Raw genomic sequence first — 18,382 nt, forward strand, 5'->3', positions numbered from 1 at the left:
ACAGGATGTATTAGTAAGAACGATAAACATGCAGTGCAATGCATAGTCCAGTAAAAATAAAAACTGAAAATTCTACAAATACACTGTTTTAAAATTTGAGAGATTAGTATTTTGATTTGCTAAGTAATTTTATTTTACGATAAATCTTTTATAAATGATCATTCTCCAAGCAGGTATTTCCAGTATATCCAAGTCCTCTTTTATCTGTGTGTGTGTGTGTGCACGCATTGGTTGGCTACAGCACATATGTGGAAGTCAGTAGACAACTTGAGGGACCTTTCTGTCACTGTGTGAGTCCAGGAATAGAACTCAGGCTTGGGGCAAGAACCTTTACCCAGAGTCATCTCACTGGCTCCAGGCAGGCCTTCTTATTAACTTCAAAAGTCATTTTTATATTATAAAATTTTTTAATGTAAGCTACTTTCAAACTTCTTTCTCCAGATACATAGATACAGGTGGTAGATGCATAGATATATTGATATAGGGGATATAGATATGCAGATGTAGGAGCCTAAAAACATTGGCTGAGACGCCAAGACGGTTACTCTTGGATACTTCTGGTACCGCCCATCCACTTAGTGAAACTGCTTTTAAATTTCTAGAATGTCAGGGCTATGGTGATATTTTATTTGTATTAAAATGTTATTTGTATGTTAATAAATAAAGTTGCCCGGGGGTCAGAGCTATTAGCAAGCCATAGGAAAGCAGGGCAGTGGTGGCGTATGCTTGTAATCCCAGCACTTGGTAGACAGAGCTAGGTAAGTCTCTGTGTGTTCAGGGATACAGCCAGTATTGGATACACATGCCTTTAATCTCAATACCAATCATAGAAAACCTGGAGATCTATAGACAGGCAGTGACGAGACGGTCATGTGGTTGGGTTTACAACCAATGAGAAGGCAGAACAGAAACACTATAAAAAGACAGACACACAGAAGTAGCTCTGGTTTGGAGAGGTAGGAAGGGTAAGGTTTTAGCTCTTAGCTCTGACCTCTTGGCTTTCTTCTTTGCATTGGTTCTGTGTTTCTTATTTAATAAGACAGTTGGTTACATCTACACGGGGCTGATCATATAAATCAGTTGGTAGGACTTATGTCACATGCATGAAGCCCTTGGCTCACTCTCTGGCACCTCAGAAAGCTGGGCATCATGGTGCATATTTATAATCCCACGAAATGTGAGGTCAGCCTGGGCTTATCTCAAAAATAAATTAGTTAATTTCTAGAATATCATATAAGGCATTTAAATAAATATTCCATTGATATTGTTAAAAGGAGAGAAGGGGAATATAAATTGAAGCTGTTGTGTGGATTAGCAAGAACTTGGAAACAGAGAAAACTCCACTATTCTTGGAAAATAAAAGAGTCCATGAGGATCCAATGGGCCAGCAGCGACGAGGGCAGATGAAGGTGGAAACGGGTCCCTGAAGTTACACGGACATGGGGCACAGAAGGTGGACAGTGGCAGAGCCCAGCCTCGCAGAGCCCAGCCTGGCCGTGGCAGCTGGACTCGGGAACCAAGCTGCCTGGCATGGCATGCCAGCTGTGAGAAGAGCTTGAGGCCCGAGCTGAGAACGCAGCTCTCTCGTCTTGCTGATGCTTTATCAACGTGGTTTCCCAGTGACGAGCTGTCCAAGTAGTCACTGTGAGCATCTGTCCACCCCACAGACATTCCTTATAGATTAATTAATTCGCATTCTGGGCTAATAAAGGAGTCCCTGTGCTCTTTACTGATCTGTGTCTGCCTTAAAGACAAACCGAATCAGGCTGCCTGGACTGTGGTGCGCCAAGGATGAACCCCTGAATCGAGGATAGTGACCAAGCGGGGGGACCAGAGGGGGGACCAGAGGGGGACTAGAGGGAGGTAGACTACCAGCTGGTCTCTCTAAGCCAGGCTTGCTGCTCTGCCAAGAACGTTTTCTACTACAAGTGGTAAATGCAGTCGCTACAATATCAAGTCTTGTAACAAAAATGAGTCAATAAATAAACACACATATGCACACTTTATTGATGTGCAAGTTAAAATCCGGAGGAGAGCTCAAAGCTCTTTCCATTTCAGAAACTAGACTATTTCTGAATGAGAAAATAAATTCTAGTTGAAGCTAGCAGTTCTGAAAGAGACAGACTAGGATTGAAGGAGGCAGAGCAGGCAAGGCAGGATGGGTGATGTGGTGTAACTAGGCTAGAGGGCCTGCACAGGCGTGTGTACCCACCCACCTATGCACACACGCACCCACACCACCCACACTCACACACACAGAGACAATGAATAGATCACACCCCGGGACCCTCTCTGCCCCCGGCTCACTCCCACATTGTCGCTTGAATCGTGAGATACCCACCTCAATGTTCCGCTTAATAAAATCCTGGCTGGGTTTACTCCTAAGCTCAATCTTTTCTGTATTTGAAAAGGCTTTCTTTTCTGTTTTGATCAGTGGCTCATTTTTTTCCACATCACAGGTAAAATCTAGTATTGAAAAAGTTCAAGATGATCTCATAATTATAATTGTGAGTCATACTAAAATTCATTTTAAGTATACAGTAAAATATATTTTTAAAACACATATAGAATAAATAATTTTTAAATTCTTTTTTTTTTTTTTTTTTGGTTTTTTGAGACAGGGTTTCTCTGTGTAGCTTTGCGCCTTTCCTGGGACTCACTTGGTAGCCCAGGCTGGCCTCGAACTCACAGAGATCCACCTGGCTCTGCCTCCCAAGTGCTGGGATTAAAGGCGTGAGCCACCACTGCCCAGCAAATAATTTTTAAATTCTTGACCCAGAAACACAATATGTACTCTGTCTTTGTTTTAGATTTATTTTCTCCCCATCTTCTTTAAGCCAAATTTCTATCAGTGGCAGCCTACTTTTTAAAATAATTTTTTAATTAAAATACAATTATATCATTTCCCTCCTTCTCTTTCCTACCTCCAACCCCCAACCCACCCCCACCACCCCCACCACCACCACCACCACCAGGTACCTGCCTTGCTCTCTCAAATTATGGCCTCTTTTCCTTTAATTGTTGAGACATAATATATCATAAATATATATAAATAAACATTTATATGCAACCTGTTCAGTCCACATAAAGTTACTTGTATGATATGATTTCAGGGCTGACCACTTGGTATTGGATAACCAATAGGGAGGCTCTTTCCTGAAGAAAACTATTTCTCCTTCTCTCACAACCAATCAAAATGCAGAGAACAAATGATGGAGGGGTGTTCAACCCCAAATGATACATCCACAAGACAACCCCTGCACTTTAGGCTCAGAGAGGGTTATGGAAGAGGAAATCCTTTCTGTATTTGAAAAAGGTTTCTTTTCTGTTTCGATCAATGGCTCATTTTTTCATTTTTTTCACAGGTAAAATCTAGTATTGAAAAATTCAAAATGATTACATAATTACAATTGTGAAAAAAGACTCTAAGAGCCAGAGGAACAGAAATTCTACAGATTAGTTTTTAAAAACTATCATGCAAAATTTCAAACACCCAGTAATAGAGTGCAATAATGAAGTTTCCATAGGTAGCTTTAACATGGGTCAACTCACAAAGGATTATATGCCACATAAGTTTGTAATGCTGTGATTGAACCTAGGACGTGTCATGTCTTAGACAAGTTCTCGGCCACTGAGCTACAACCTCAACTGTTATGTTGCACCTTAATCTCTAGCTACTTACATCTGTCCATTCCTATAAATTATACCAAGTCCCTTCATCCACGGCTATTTCCATATACATCCAGCATCCTCTTGTGGCAATCTATATAATCACACAAATTAAACATACCCTTCTTGATAGTCTGCACGACGCAATTTTCATAATTTTCTGGAGGAATCTGAGTATGAAACACCGAGAAGAAGGAGTCTTCAGGCTCACAGTGTAAAGGCTCTCCTGACACAAAAAGAGAAAAAAAGCACTTGTTCAATCTATACAAAACAAAATGATTTACACAGTTGACGAGAGGACTGAATGCCCCTCTACTATTCCTCAATCCCCTCCACACACACCACCTGTTGTTTAAAAAATCACTCCCAAGTTGAAATGGCAATCATCATCACATGAGCCACAGAAACGAACGAATGGCTGAGGACAGCCAGACAGCACTTCCCTAGACGAGACAGCAAGATGGCACTTCCTGGATGCACAAGAGCCCGCTAGAGCATCACCATTCTCTACCCATGACCTAGGCAGATCCCGACTGTGATACAGACACTGCACACACTCAGTAACAGAATTATGTTTTCCGTCTTTATTTTAGGCCTCCAAGTTGAAGATTTTAAGTGTAGAGTCGGCCACTAGTGACTGTCTTTGAGCTAGGCATGGTAGCGGGTAACTGAGATTTCAGTAACAGGGAGAGGACGCAGGAGGACCAGGAGTTTAGGGTCATCGTCTGAGATACAGCAAGTTCAAGGCCAGTCTGGGGTACATAAGACTCTGTCTCAGAAAAACAAAAGACAAGGCCTGAAAGATGGATCCATAGGCCAAGGCACTTTGTGCGAGCCTGATGACCTGAGCTCCATTCCAAGAAAAGATGGAGGGTCCTCTACCTCCACACATGAGCTATGGTATGCACTCCCCATCAACCTGCACACACACACACACACACACACACACACACACACACACACACACACACATACACACACATACATACACACACACACACACACACACACACACACACACTTTTTAATTTAAAAGAGAGAGAGAATGTAATTGGGAGCCTCATGTAAGTTAGCGTTCTTCTCTTGAGCTAAGCTCCATGAAGAAAACAGGACATTGCAATGTTCAACATATTTTGTTTGACTACAGTTTTTTCTTTGTTGTCATATTAGTCAATTTAATCGCTGTATATCTTTGTCCTGGCTAGGTTTATGTCAACTTGACACAAGCTAAAGTCATTTGAGAGGAGAGACTCTCAGTTGAGAAAATGCCTCCCTAAGCTTTGCTTATAGACAAGTACATGGGAAGGCCCAGCCCATTGTGAGTGGTACCATCCCTATGCATGTGGGCCTGAGAAAAGCCACAAGGAGCAAGCCAGTAAGCATCACTCCCCCATGGCCTCTGCATCAGTTCCTGACTCCAGGTTCCAGTTCTGCTTGAGTTCCTTCCCTGACTTCCCTTGGAGATGGATGTACCTGGAAGTGTGATTGAATTAAACCCTTTCCTCCCCAAGCTGCTTTTGGTCGTGGTGTTCTTTCTCCCACAGCAATCTTTTTTTTTTTGGGGGGGGGGGTTGAGACAGGGTTTCTCTGTGTAATAGCTCTGATTGTTCTGGAACTTGTTGTGTAGGCCAGGCTGGCCTCGAACTCACAGAGATTCACCTGCCTCTGCTCCTTGAGTCCTGGGATTAAAGGCGTGGGCCACCACTTCCTAGCCCTAAAACCATCTTAAAAATCAGTTTTCTCAGTGACTTAACATGACATGTTGAATCTGCCAGTTTGTGCCACTGAAATCTTTTGTTTTAAAAAGCATGACAAGTATGGTGGTGCACATCTTTAATCTCACCACTTAGGAGGCAGAGACGACTGGATCTCTGTGAGTTCGAGGCCAGCCTACATAGTGAGTTCCAGACCAACCAGGGCTACATGGTGAGACTCAAAACAAAACAAAACAACTTTCACACACTATCCACAAAGTTAAAACTGATAAATTGTTTTTCATTAAAATTAAACATTTTGGGATTGAAAAGATAGTTTAGGTGGTAGAGTGCCCACTGCACAAACACAGCATCTCAGTGCAAGCTCTGGAACCCAGGCAAAGGAAGTTGGGTGTGGTGGTGCACAGTTGTAATCCCAGCTTTGCAGAGACAGAGACAGGAAAATCCATAAGACTCATTGGCCAGTCAGCCTTGATGAATCACTGAGCCTCAGGTTCCAGTCAGAGTCTCTATCTATTATAATAATAATAATAATAATAACAACAACAACAACAATATTGACAGCTCCTTAGGTTAGCTTTAACTGTCAATCTCACACAACCTAGAATCACCTGGAAAGAGAGTCTCAGTAAGGGATTTTCTACATGGGATTGGCCTGTGAGCATGTCTGGGGGTGCTGCCTTAAGTTAATTGATGTAAGAAGATCCAGTCCACTATGGGCAGCACCATTCCCGAGGCGGGGGGTCCTGAACTGCATAGGAGTAGATAAATAGAGCTGAGCACAAGAAAGCAAGAGGTTCGTGTATACCTTCCTCCCTTCACTGCGGATGTGATGTGACAAGCTTCTGCCACAAGCTTCCTCCCAGTGATGGACTGTAACAGGGAACTGTGAACTACCAAGGTTCTTTCTCCCCTAAATTGCTTTTTGTCGGAGTATTTTATCACAACAACAACAAAATGCAACTAGAACAGACAGTAATCAATAGAATGAAGTATTATTCATAACAACCAAAAAAGAAAAAAGTTTAGCTACCATGTCAGCAAAAGCCATAAGTACATACCTCTAAGTGAAAGAATGCAGTCAGAAGGCTTTCACTGAAAATTCCAATCATACAACATTCTTGAAAGGGCAAAACTATAAATAGAGTAAAATTCAGTGGCAGCTAGGAGGTTGGGGAAGGAAGGAGAGTTGAATGAGGGTTCACACAATGGACTCTTTTAGGGCAGTAAACTATTCCATATAATACGGTAATTGTGAATGTTGGCACTATGCCTTTTTAAAAAGCATTTACCACCAGTACATAGAGTGAAAATCAATGTTTGTAGATCTTTTGAAAAGATCACTTAAGAGATTGAGGAATTGGCATGTGGATTGCAGAAATGTGGCAAGACAATCCAAATGTATGACAAATGAATAACACAATCTCATTAAATAGAAACATATGAAAAGGTGCCCGCTTAACTCCAAAACTCTAACTCTGAAGAATGGATCCTGAAAGACCAAAGGCAACAGAAACTAAATGTGAGAACTACGTTCCAGGTGATCAAAGTGTTTTCTGTGGGTTAGCGATACTGTTTGTGTCCCGTGCAACTGAATAATTGAGTAAAGAGATGGCGGGAGGTGGGAACAGGTTTCTCAACGTTGGAATACAGATTAGCAAGAGGGTTAAACCACAGTTGTCCATGCCGGGTGATGGAGTACAGGCAGACACATGAGTGTGTGCGAACTCGATTTTAGCTCATCCAGAAACGGCCACATACAGGCATACGTATAGACATGTGTGTGTATGGGTTAGCATACACACATACATTTCTTTTCCTAGAGGAAACTCCACCTGGCACCCAGATGCCGACATGTAATACCACTCTCCAGTGACAGGAATCAGGCTCCTTGGAGACATGGCTGGTTTCAAGACTCGGGTGGGGAATATAGAAGAGTCAGAAACAAGAAAGATGAGATGTGCCCAGCAAGAGAAACAAGACAAACCCCACAGTGACAGCAGGGGGCAAAGGGACGCGGGTACCAGCTCAGAGACCATCTAACGGACAGATGGGAGGTGGGGCCAATCCAACTCACAGGAGAGATCAAAATCCACTGATACCAGCCTAGTCCTGACACAACTGAGTGAGTCGGAGAGAAACAGACAACGCTCCCTGCGGAACAACGCAGGATAGTGTAGGCCCATAGTCTGCTCTCAGTGGGGCAAAGCATGGCTCCCCACTCCTCGGATAGAAACTGTACAGAGCCACTTCCTCATGAAAGCTACAGCTGGAAGAGGGGGAAATGGAGTGGCTTTACAACGGAAAACTCGGACAAACACTTCCTCAGCCAGGGAGGGATATCAACATCAACAGGGTGGCACGCGTGTTAACCCCGTGACGTAATGAGCATACACCTTAACTCTGTCATCTGCCTCCCAAGAGTGGGCAATCCAGTCTGATCATGGGAAAATCATGAGCTCAATTCCAACTGGTGGATATGCTACAAAATGCCAGACCAGTGCGCCTCAAAATTGCCAACATCATTACAGACAAGGAAGCATGAGGGCTAATATAATGTGGTGTCCTGCGTGGGATCCTGGGACAGGAGAAGAACATTAGGCAAAATTAAAGAAAGTTAATAAATAAATGTGAATAAAGTTGGGTTTTGCTTAATAAGATCGTACCAGTTACTGGTTCACTTCAAACATACCACACTCATGAATGTACCCCTGATGGGCTGGTATAGACAGAAAAAAAAAAAAATCTCTGTACCATCCTTGTAAGTTTTTTGTGAATTTGGAGTTCTGCTAAAATTAAAAGGCTTACTTTTTTATTAATTTCCTTTTTTTTTTCAAGTAGGGAAAATCAGGAACAAAATTAGACATAGTAAGAAGATACATAATATGGAGAATTACTATTAAGATATGGATTTGATATGCTGCATTAGTGGGGTTTTTCTTATTGTGTATGTGGAGACTTTAAATCCAGAGTGAGGACTCCTGCCCAAACTGACTCGGGAAGAACCATCAAATGGGAGGACAGTGGACCTGAGAGAAGCCGAGAAGAGTCAGAGAATGGCCTCTAAGAGACGACCTGAGCCAGATGGGTTTCCCAGTGAAATCGTTCAGATTTTTGGGGGAACAGATAATCCCCATGTTTTGTAAACTGTTTCAAAGCATAGAAATAAATGGGTGCCATGACCACTGATTTTCTGAAGTTACTATATCTAAGCACATACATCCATACTCTCACCCTCTCATTACAACATCCGGGCATGCACATAGAAATGTTCACACGTGTACACACACACACACACACACACACACACACACACACACACACACACACCACACATATATACAAAACCTAATCCTTTCTCGTTTATCTGTTTGTGTGCATAGATGTGTATGTACGTGTGGGCACGCTCATGCCATAGCGCACATGTGGGGGTCAGAGGACAACCTGAGGGAGCTGGCACCCTCCTTCACCGTAAGCTCTGGCTTGGCAGTAAGCACCTTAACCCCCTGAGTCGCCTCTCTGCCTCCCATCCTGCTTTAGAGGACAGAACTTCTGAGTAAATTCAGCTAGTCAAGTCAGTACCAATTAAAAGAATAATCTTCCATAAGCAAGAAGGGCTGACCTAGGAATAAAAGATAGATTCATTATTTAAATCCATTAATTTAAAAATGTTAATTTTATCAAGAAATCTATAATAATTTAACTAGCTGTTGAAATGGGCTGAATAATCTTCAACACTAAGTCTTCAGTTAGTGTTGAGAATGAGAACAATTATTGAAGACACAAAAATTAACATTTTTCTGGCTAATAAGTTCAAAATTAACAAGATCCAAGGTATACAACTAAAGATAATCACAATGAATAACATGATCTAATTAATTATAAAATATTACATAATAGAGTATAATTGTAAATTATAAATAATACAGTTAATCATAAACTCATAAAAAGTCTGTCTTTTCTCCATATCACTTAGAACTTGTGAAAATATGTTGAAGTAGTCACCAACTGAAGTAGATACAGCAAAGAGCTATATAAAACCAATGAATAGCTAATAAATATGTGAAACCCGCCAAATTCCCTGGTATATGAACGATCATATGTGAGACACCATATTCTTGTTAATGTTGTCTAGTAATCATGGAAATGCTAAAAAGAACCCAGTCTATTGAGTATGTATTTCCCGTATTAAGGGATACAAGCTGCCTTGTTTATTAGTAAATATTTTACAGAGGAATTCATGGAATTCATAAGGAACTTAAGAGGCTAGCCAAAGGTGAGCAGGGAACTAAGATCTTCCAGGAAGTATTGTGAGTGATGTTAGAAGCAGCTTTGGGCTCCAGGAGCCCCTTCAGAGGATCACCTACTTGTGTCATGAGGAAACCTAGTCAGAATCACCCAGTCACACTCCTCCAAGATGGCTGAAATTCTAAGGGCAGAACTGTTTTTTGTTTTTTTAATAGGCCAGATTCTGAGTTAATTTGTTATGTGGCAATAGATAACTAGTACAATTACGCCACAGGGAAATAAGGATAGCAGGAAGACAAGAAAAAGGATAAAACCAAACAGCCTAAGAGAGAAATGCTCAAGACTAGACTCCTAAGAGAGAAGAAAGGCGAGCAGCTGCCGAAGAGGCAGAACACAGTCTCTCCGAGGAACTGTTACTGGGGAAGACTTTTAGGAATCATGAGGAACTAGCTCTGGGTGTTTAATTCCAAGTCAACACAAACTAGGTCCCACGCTAAGAGCTTTGCTCCTTTAAGAATGGGCTGCGACTAGATGCTGCCACCCAGTGGACAATGTACAAATAGCTGGCACTTTCCCGGTCATAGCAAGGGACACAGGAACACTCTACGGGAGATAGGAGTGTGCCAGCTAGGTGTATGCCAACCTGACCCACGCTAGGAAGAAGGAAATGCTCACTGAGAATGCCTCCAGAGGCTTGGCCTGCTTTCCTGTTCTGTTACCCTCCCCAACTGCGTCCCCGGACGCTGCTTTTCCCCTTCCCTTGGGCCCTTTTCTAGTTCCCTGGCCTCTACACACACTCGCTCCCACATAAACACACATGCGTAAAAATCAGAATCTAGGATCGGCACACGGGACAAAGCCATGTCCTCTTTGTCTTTCTGAGACTGGGCTGCCTCCCTGGAAATCGGTTCTTTGCCTGAAAAGTTCATTTTCACCGCTCAGTACAACCCCATTGTGCGCACATACCACAGTCGCATTATCCATTCCCCTTCTGATGGACAGCTAGACTGATTCCATTTTCTTGCTACTGTGAAGAGAGCCGCAGCAAACCTAAGTGTGCCTGTACTCCATGCAGGACATGGAATCTTCTGGGTGGATGCCCAGGAGTGGTGTCGCTGGGCTGTAGCACAGTTCTAGTTGTCCTTTGGGGGGCACGTCTACTCTGATTTCCAAGGTGACTTCACCAGTTTATACCCCGACCAAGACTGAGGAAGAGTTCCTCTTTCCCCACAGCCTCACCAGCACTGGTCATATGTTTTCCAAACGACAGCCTTTCCGACTCGTGTGAGATAGAATACCTACGTAGTTTTAATGTGTATGTCTTTATGATTAAGGATGTTGGGCACTTTTGAAAATATTTACTGGTCATTTGTATTTCTCCTTTTGAGAACTATCTGTTCTGGCAAAAAAAAAAAAAATGTGTCTCCTGTTCTATAGGCTATCTGTTCAATTTGTAGTTAGTTTCTTTCGTTGTGCACAAGCTTTTTAATTAATTAATATATATTTATTTATTTATATGTGTGTGTGTGTGTGCTCATTGCATGTGCTTGTGCGTGCGTGCATTTGTGTGTGTTTGTGTGTGTGTGTGTGTGTGTGTGTGTGTGTGTGTGGTATGAGGGTGACTTACAGGAGTCAATTCTCTCCTCCTACCCTGTGCGTCCTGGAGATTAAACTTGCGTTTCAGGCTTGTGTGTAAGTGTCTTTACCCACGGAATCATATCATGGGCCCACGAGGCATTTTCAGTTTCTCAAAATCCCATGTGTCATTTCTCGGAGCTATTTTCTGTGTGGCCGGGGTTCCGTCGGACATTCCTTCCGACGCCTCTGTCCTCGAGTGTTGTCCCTGGCACCTTCAGGGCCTTGGTTTTAAATTAAGGTCTCTGGTCTGATTTGAGTTGATTTTTGTGTGGGGTGAGAGATATGGCTGTAACCTCACTCTTCTGCAGACGGCTATCACGTTTTGCCAGGACCATTCATTCAATAGGCTGTCTTTTTTCCAGTGTATGTTTTATCACTTTCATTAAACCAGTAGAGACTTGGAGAAGTCCATTTACAAAGAAGTCCTTCCATATCGAGGGGGCAGTGCAGATGGAGCACCCAGACTCCTAGGAGAACAGTGGGGGGCACTGTAAACCCCAACTGCTCTGCACAGTTTATAAAATAGGAAATCAGGTTGCCCAGTGTGGATTAACAGTAAAATGTACATTCGCAAACACATTAAATATGCGATACTTATATGTATTAATATATTTTAGAGTTTATATTTTACATCATATAATGATATTTCTTTTTATTTGTTTATTCTTCTCTCGTATATTGTCTTTGGTATCAGGTGACATTTTCATTTTCTTTTTACTTCAATAGTAATGAGTATACCCTAAAGCTTTAAGCTGAAACATTAAAGTGCCATAAACTGAAATGCTAGTCCATCACAGACAAGATGCATGATGGGAGAAAATAAACATTCAGCAGAAACACTAAAAACAATAAAAGAAATTCTTTACTGGGGGAAAAAAAAAACTAATCACTCAAGGTTCTGAGCTCTCGGTGCTACCACCCCCCACACACCCCCACACCCCCTCAACCCCCCCCCCAAAGGAACACGTGTGAAGAGATATTCTCCCTCAAACCACACCTCCGCCAGAACTCCTCCCATAGCCCCGAATCAGGCATTTGGGGTTCTGAAATGTTAAACATCCCCTTTGTAAAGGACAAAAGGAATTCAGCCTTCTCAGAGAACTCAGAGGCCCTGCTTAGAGCGTCCCTGGCCACACAAAACTGGACTGCCACCTATGTGGCATATGAAAGGAGATTCTGAAACTATCCTACTGCAGAGGAAGGGAGGGAGGGAGGGACGGAGGGACGGAGGGAGGGAGAAAACAAAGAAAAGCAAAGAAAGAAGCAAACTGGCTGCCTCAGAAGGAGGGCTGTGAGTCAGCAGGTAAACCAGCAATAGAGCTTTACAAAAAGGCTGCGCAGGACTGAGGGATCCGTAGTGAGACCTCAGCGAGGAGAGACTGAGGGCATAAAACAGCATCTAGAGGATCCAAGAGGGACAGGAAGTGAGTGCAGACACACGGGTCCTACTTCAGGGTTTCCTCTGCTCTCTCCCTCTCACCCCTGCAGATAGAACAGCCCTTAAAACACTAAAACAGGGGGGCTGGAGAGATGACTCAGAGGTTAAGAGCACTGACTGCTCTTTCAGAGGTCCCGAGTTCAATTCCCAGCACCCACATGGTGGCTCATAACCATATGTAATGAGATCTGGCGCCCTCTTCTGTGTACATAATAAATAAATTGAAAAAATAAAAAAACACTAAAACATATCTACTCTCAGATACTTCCCTACTATCCTACCTAAGGTGATCAATGATTTCTTCTCAGAGAAAAGGGGCAGCACACGCCAACCCCGGATAAGAGCACTAGGGACCTCCCTCTACTCACCAGCTGTTCCTGCAGATTTCGAAGTCAGACACAAAAACCTTTTTGTGTTTTCCGACTCTTCGTCATTTTCCAAGTCTTCAGTATTTTTTGCAGACTGATGGGAGAACAGTTTAAGTTTAAATATGAAAAAGGAAAGTAAATATACCAGCCAGTTCTTAATCTAACCCAGTTCTCAACTGTGTATGCACACAGGAAGGTTCAGTCATTTACATTCCTTTACCTAGGAAATCTGCTAATATTTCCTGTGTCTCCAAAATTCCATCAATAGGTTTTCCCAGAAAAAAACTTACATACACATTGCTTAAAGTATCTTCATAGATAGATAGAGAGAGATGCACAGGTACATACAAATATATGTACATATATATTGAATTATATGCATACATATGTATATATTGAGTTATCCATGGGTATCCCATCAAATTGAAATTTCAAGATTGGTCTCATGTTTTATTATGCTTCTATTTGTAATTCTTATTTCAATACAAATTAAAATTTGTTTTGTGTTTCAGCAAAAAGCAAACAGATCCACGTTTTTGGCTAAATGGTACAAAATCATCCTCTTGTCTACATCTGGCAGCCGTTTTCTTTCTGTTCACCCAGATAGTCTTCCTAGGAAGCGCATACCAGCATGTCCCTACTCCTCTGGGTTTAGCCAGTGGCTAAGGATGGCCCTCAGAATGGGCAGTGTGTTACTACAGGGCCGCTCACTCACAGCTGCTCTCCTTGGAGGAGTGAATTACAACTGAGTCCGTGCCAACATTTATTCAGCTTCAACCTCTCCGTGCTATGGAGCACAGGAGGCCGGCGGAGGCCAAGGAAAGTTGGAATCAGGCTCCAGAAATGTGGCAACACGGAGGCAAAGGGGGCACGGCCCAGGCCGAAGCCATTTTGTAACTTCTCAGGAAAGTCGGAACAGCCCAGGAGGGAGGGAGCCCCGCAACAGGTCTGCTGGGCTTGCCCATAGGCGACGAGCATGCCAGAGCAGGGCCAGAGGGCTGGAATGTCACAGACCCATTATCATCCCTGGTTTCAGAAAATATCCACGCACGCACGCACGCACGCACGCACGCACGCACGCCCACTACTTTTGCGAAATAAATCAATAAGGCAGGACCACATTACCACCAGCACAGGCCACACTTTCCTCATTATTAGGGGAAACTGACTCACAGCTCTTACCCTGAGTTCCTCCCACAGCTTCATTCTCATTTCTGCACCTTGCTTTTTAACTTCCTTTTCTCTGCATTGTCTTTTGGCCAGAATCTTATCCAGTCTGTGCATCTTACGAATAGCATTTTGAAGCTGAGCATCTGGCCCCCCAAGAACACCTGCGTTGCGTTAAAGGTAGAAATGGATTTGAAGTTGGATAAAACAGCAAAGTTTTGTTTTGATTTTTACTTTTTGTTCTCTCATCCGCCGATACTTATGGCCAATGGGAATGCCTACTACACTTAGTATCAAGTACTAACTTCGTGGACCAAGTGATTTCTTGAGTGTCTTTTTATTTAACTGTCCAGTCACACTGAGAGGCAGACATTTATCTCCATTCTACAGTGGGATCACTGAACCCTTCAAAGGGGTCATAAGTTACAGCACTGGACACAGAAGTTGTTTCTCCTTCATCCTGCTAGATTGTCTACATCCAAACCTACCAAACAAAAAGTAAAGACTGAGACACGGACCCTGTTCTAAACTGTTTCAGACTAACTGAAAGAGGAGGCATGTACCCGAGAGCCACAGTAGAGGGCAGCACATCCCGAGACCCGTTTTCCCTTTTCTGACCCCTCTCTCTCTTTTTTTTTTTTTTTTTTTTTTTGTTTTGTTTTGTTTTGTTTTGTTTCCTGAATCACATAAAAATGTTTGTAAGAAGACGATAGCAGGTGATATCTTATTTTAAATTAAGGACTTTAGAAGTTTTGTCATTCAGGGCTTAACTGACAACCTAATAACTAATGATAAAATAATAACAGTGACTGCCATGTGTAGACTTGCCCAATGGGAAGAGTGACAAGTTCTTTTCTCACAGGCACTGATCAGTCCTCCTCATTGCTCGGTCCTCGTTGTAGCCCAATGCATCCTCTCTTCCTTTTAATTAGTAAACTGAGGCAAATTTGTATCTGAATGACATGCATATCCAAAGTGGTCTAACTAGTAAACAAAACAGTAAGCCCCACCTAAATTTGTCTGACTCACAGTGAGAGCGCTTAGCTACCAGGTAACACTCCCCCTGTGAAAATTGCTGAAAACTGATAAACTGGAAATGAGCATCAATGCTCCAGTACTAAGTCTCAGACTTCCCAGGTCAGAGCATTTAAAACAGTACATCATGTGAGTGAAAGCCCAAAGAGTCAGTGATGTTTTCCTATAATGTACATCTCTACCTCTTTAAGGAAAAAAGAGGGAAAACATCAAAAAACAGTATTAACCTAATAAGAAGGTTTCTAAGATGATGCTGTTTGCATACTTCAAATATAATAGCTTCTAGTTTAATTCCTAGCTGCCAAATCCTGGCACTCTCAGGCTCACAGCCCATACACCAGGTATTTTGAACAGACTCACACAATATGAAAAAAATATATAAATAGATAGTGGGAACTGGGCCCGACAGCTAATCTCAACAACTCCCTTAGCTCTTCCTTAACAACTACAACCCCATACAATTTGGTGCCATGGTCTGTACTGGTAGTTAGGCCCAAGCAGCTGACTCACCATTACTTCTGGGCCATCACTACAAATGCCAATACGGTAGTCAAAAATTCAAATGGTATCTATCTATCTCAATGTCATGATGAAGATGGTATTTACCTCACAGAGTCTCTGCAAGAGCCTCAGAGACGCCCACGTCCCCAGAGTCCTGCACAGCACAACTGAGAACTGCAGTTCTAACTCAGTCTGACCAGAATTAATTTAATATCACGAGAAAAGTAGCTTTTAAGATATCAATATTATTCATCATCATGGGGATTACCCTTAAAGGGTATTTATAAATGACCTAATACATCTTATTCTGCAACATTAGCCACCAAAACTGATCCATGAACCATGCCATACAATATAGAAATATTCCCCCTTAATGAATGCAATGAGCATAATAATAATTCTATGAAGTAACATGTTTTGTTATATTTCTAAATGTATTTAAAGACTCGATATTCTTATGTGTAAAAAGCAGTGATTAATTTCTCACCAAAAGCAAGTCTCCTTTTTGGTTTATCGCTTGTACATAGCTGAAAAATAGACTTCGAATACTTTAAATACAGAATCTGCAATTATCATTGGCCAATCACGCAGTGAGTGATCATCCCACCTGAATGCTCAGGGACCATCTGCTGAGTCAAGTCCAGGTCTTCCGCAGAGCCCTCCTGGGCTGGGCTTGTGTTCTCAGAGTAGCCTGCCCACTTGTCATCACAACTATTTCTTCTGTCTTCCACGCTACTGCTTGACAAGTGGTCCTCCTTACTAGGATTCAACTTGTTTACCATATCAATCTAAAAATAATTGTGAACAAAAGAATTTCCAAAATATAATACTCAAGACACTTAAAAAGATAATGTATTTCCTTAAAACTTCACACTTCATAGCATCTAACATTAAGGAAAGCACATATGGAGAAGTGTAAATGCACAGACTAGCACTGGAGCTCCCAGAAACGTGGGACCTTAAACGAAGTGCAACTTAACTGCCAATTAAGTTTAATATTTTACCAAATAAATACCATTGTCCCACAATCTTAAATAATAATGGGAAGAGATGAAAGTGGCCCTGCAGAGCCATGCTTAGGAACGCTGCTCTCCGCTGCCCTCAACAGCAGCCCCTTCCCGGTCCTGCCGCTGGGAGAGCTGAATGACTCAGAAGTGCCTATTCTGAGTGAGGTGTGTTTCTGATAAGAGACTTCTAATGAGACTCATAAATTTTGGTTATTCTTAGTTTCCTATTTTGTCTCAACTTCCCTTTACACTTCAGCAAGCTTCATTCTGAAAACAGCAGTTTGGCCTACCTGTGTTTTCCTGAGAGAGTGCAAAAAGGGACATTCACGGATGGGTCAAGAGAAACTAAAGTTTGCAAAACTCCGAAATCCGAAATCCGAAATCCGCACAGGACAGTGAGCGTCACAGTGCAGTAAATACATCCCAGGAAGAGATGCGTTCTCAAAGGAACTCTCTCCATGGAGGATGGTCTACTCCAACCCCCCAGCCTCAACCTCTGGAAGGTACCCACGTGCTCAACACTTCACCATAGCGATGGGCAGCCCTAGTACCCATCTCAAGGGCAGATGTGTGACACTAAGAATAAACTGGCAAGTCTGCAACTCTCTTCATAAGAGATAGGATTTCTGTTGTTAGGCACCATGTATACCAGGTTAGCTGGCCAAAAGCTTTGGGGAATTCTGTCTCCAATCCCCCACCTCACCACAGAAGCATTGGACTTATAGATGTACACTCCCATACCCAGCTTTATGTAGTTCTGGGAGTTCGAACTCAGGTTTTCACAGTACACGGCAAGTACTTTACCTCTGAGCCATCTATTTTTAAATACTGAACCATTTTCATAGTAAATGTCAATGGGTGTATATTAGATATTGGAATACAAAGTTCCCTTATGAAGCCACACAACACACAAACATTATCAAAGTTTAACACAGATTAAAAAAAAAAAATACCCCAAAAGAAAGCCAGCAGTGGAGAGGAGAGAAAAAGAGAACTAAGCGTGCTCATCCCGAACAATCTACGGAAGTCAGGAACCTGTGAATATGCTCTGAAGGCCTCTAACAATGACATTTCAATGGGAGTTAACGACAACCGTGGTTTCCTCGATTGTGACTGAGAGCTCAATTCCTTTCCAAGCAGAAGATTACCTTGAAGGCCCCTGGTTCCGGCGAGAGCACCTCCAGAGAAGCATTTGAACTTCTGCTCCCAGGACGTGACCTTGAACTAGAGGCTGGTTTTGAAATTCCATCTAGGTTTCCCTTTATAACATCCATCGACATCCTAAACCAAGCCAAAAGAATTAAGAAGCAAGTGACTTAGAGGTCTAAACGGCTCCTTAATCAGTTTAGGTTTATAGCCAATTACTCAGAACCTGTTCACTACCAAAGTTATATACATATACATATATGCGCTCTTCCATGTCATCAAAAGAACAGATTATGCACCAGATACTGACAGCAGATGTGAATGCTGTCTCACTGTCTTGATGCAGGAAAACAAAAACAGAAACGTGTGACCTTGCTCTTCCCCATGAGAACACTCCAAGGACACCTCTCTCAATCTAGGCCCACTGCATCTTAATGATTTGCCAGGGGC

At 42.4% G+C, this 18,382-nt stretch overlaps 1 protein-coding gene across 11 annotated transcripts in view; it reads right to left on the reverse strand.

Annotated features, from left to right (window-relative positions):
• Fsip1 (fibrous sheath interacting protein 1) overlaps positions 1-18,382 on the reverse strand; it is a 131,865-nt gene that overhangs the window by 110,138 nt on the left and 3,345 nt on the right. For 10 of the 11 annotated variants that reach the window (XM_076570337.1, XM_076570335.1, XM_042275941.2 and 7 more), the window contains exons 2-7: positions 17,935-18,067; positions 16,387-16,567; positions 14,259-14,407; positions 13,077-13,170; positions 3,791-3,895; positions 2,342-2,466 (exon numbers count right to left, since the gene is read on the reverse strand). In XM_076570337.1, the coding sequence (XP_076426452.1) occupies positions 2,342-2,466; positions 3,791-3,895; positions 13,077-13,170; positions 14,259-14,407; positions 16,387-16,567; positions 17,935-18,066 (786 nt within the window). In that variant the 5' untranslated portion in view covers position 18,067. The remainder of the gene's footprint in view (positions 1-2,341; positions 2,467-3,790; positions 3,896-13,076; positions 13,171-14,258; positions 14,408-16,386; positions 16,568-17,934; positions 18,068-18,382) is intronic. The other variant, XM_042275943.2, reaches the window with a different exon arrangement.

Source organism: Peromyscus maniculatus, chromosome 4, assembly GCF_049852395.1.
Source record: "Peromyscus maniculatus bairdii isolate BWxNUB_F1_BW_parent chromosome 4, HU_Pman_BW_mat_3.1, whole genome shotgun sequence".
Taxonomy (NCBI): domain Eukaryota; kingdom Metazoa; phylum Chordata; class Mammalia; order Rodentia; family Cricetidae; genus Peromyscus; species Peromyscus maniculatus.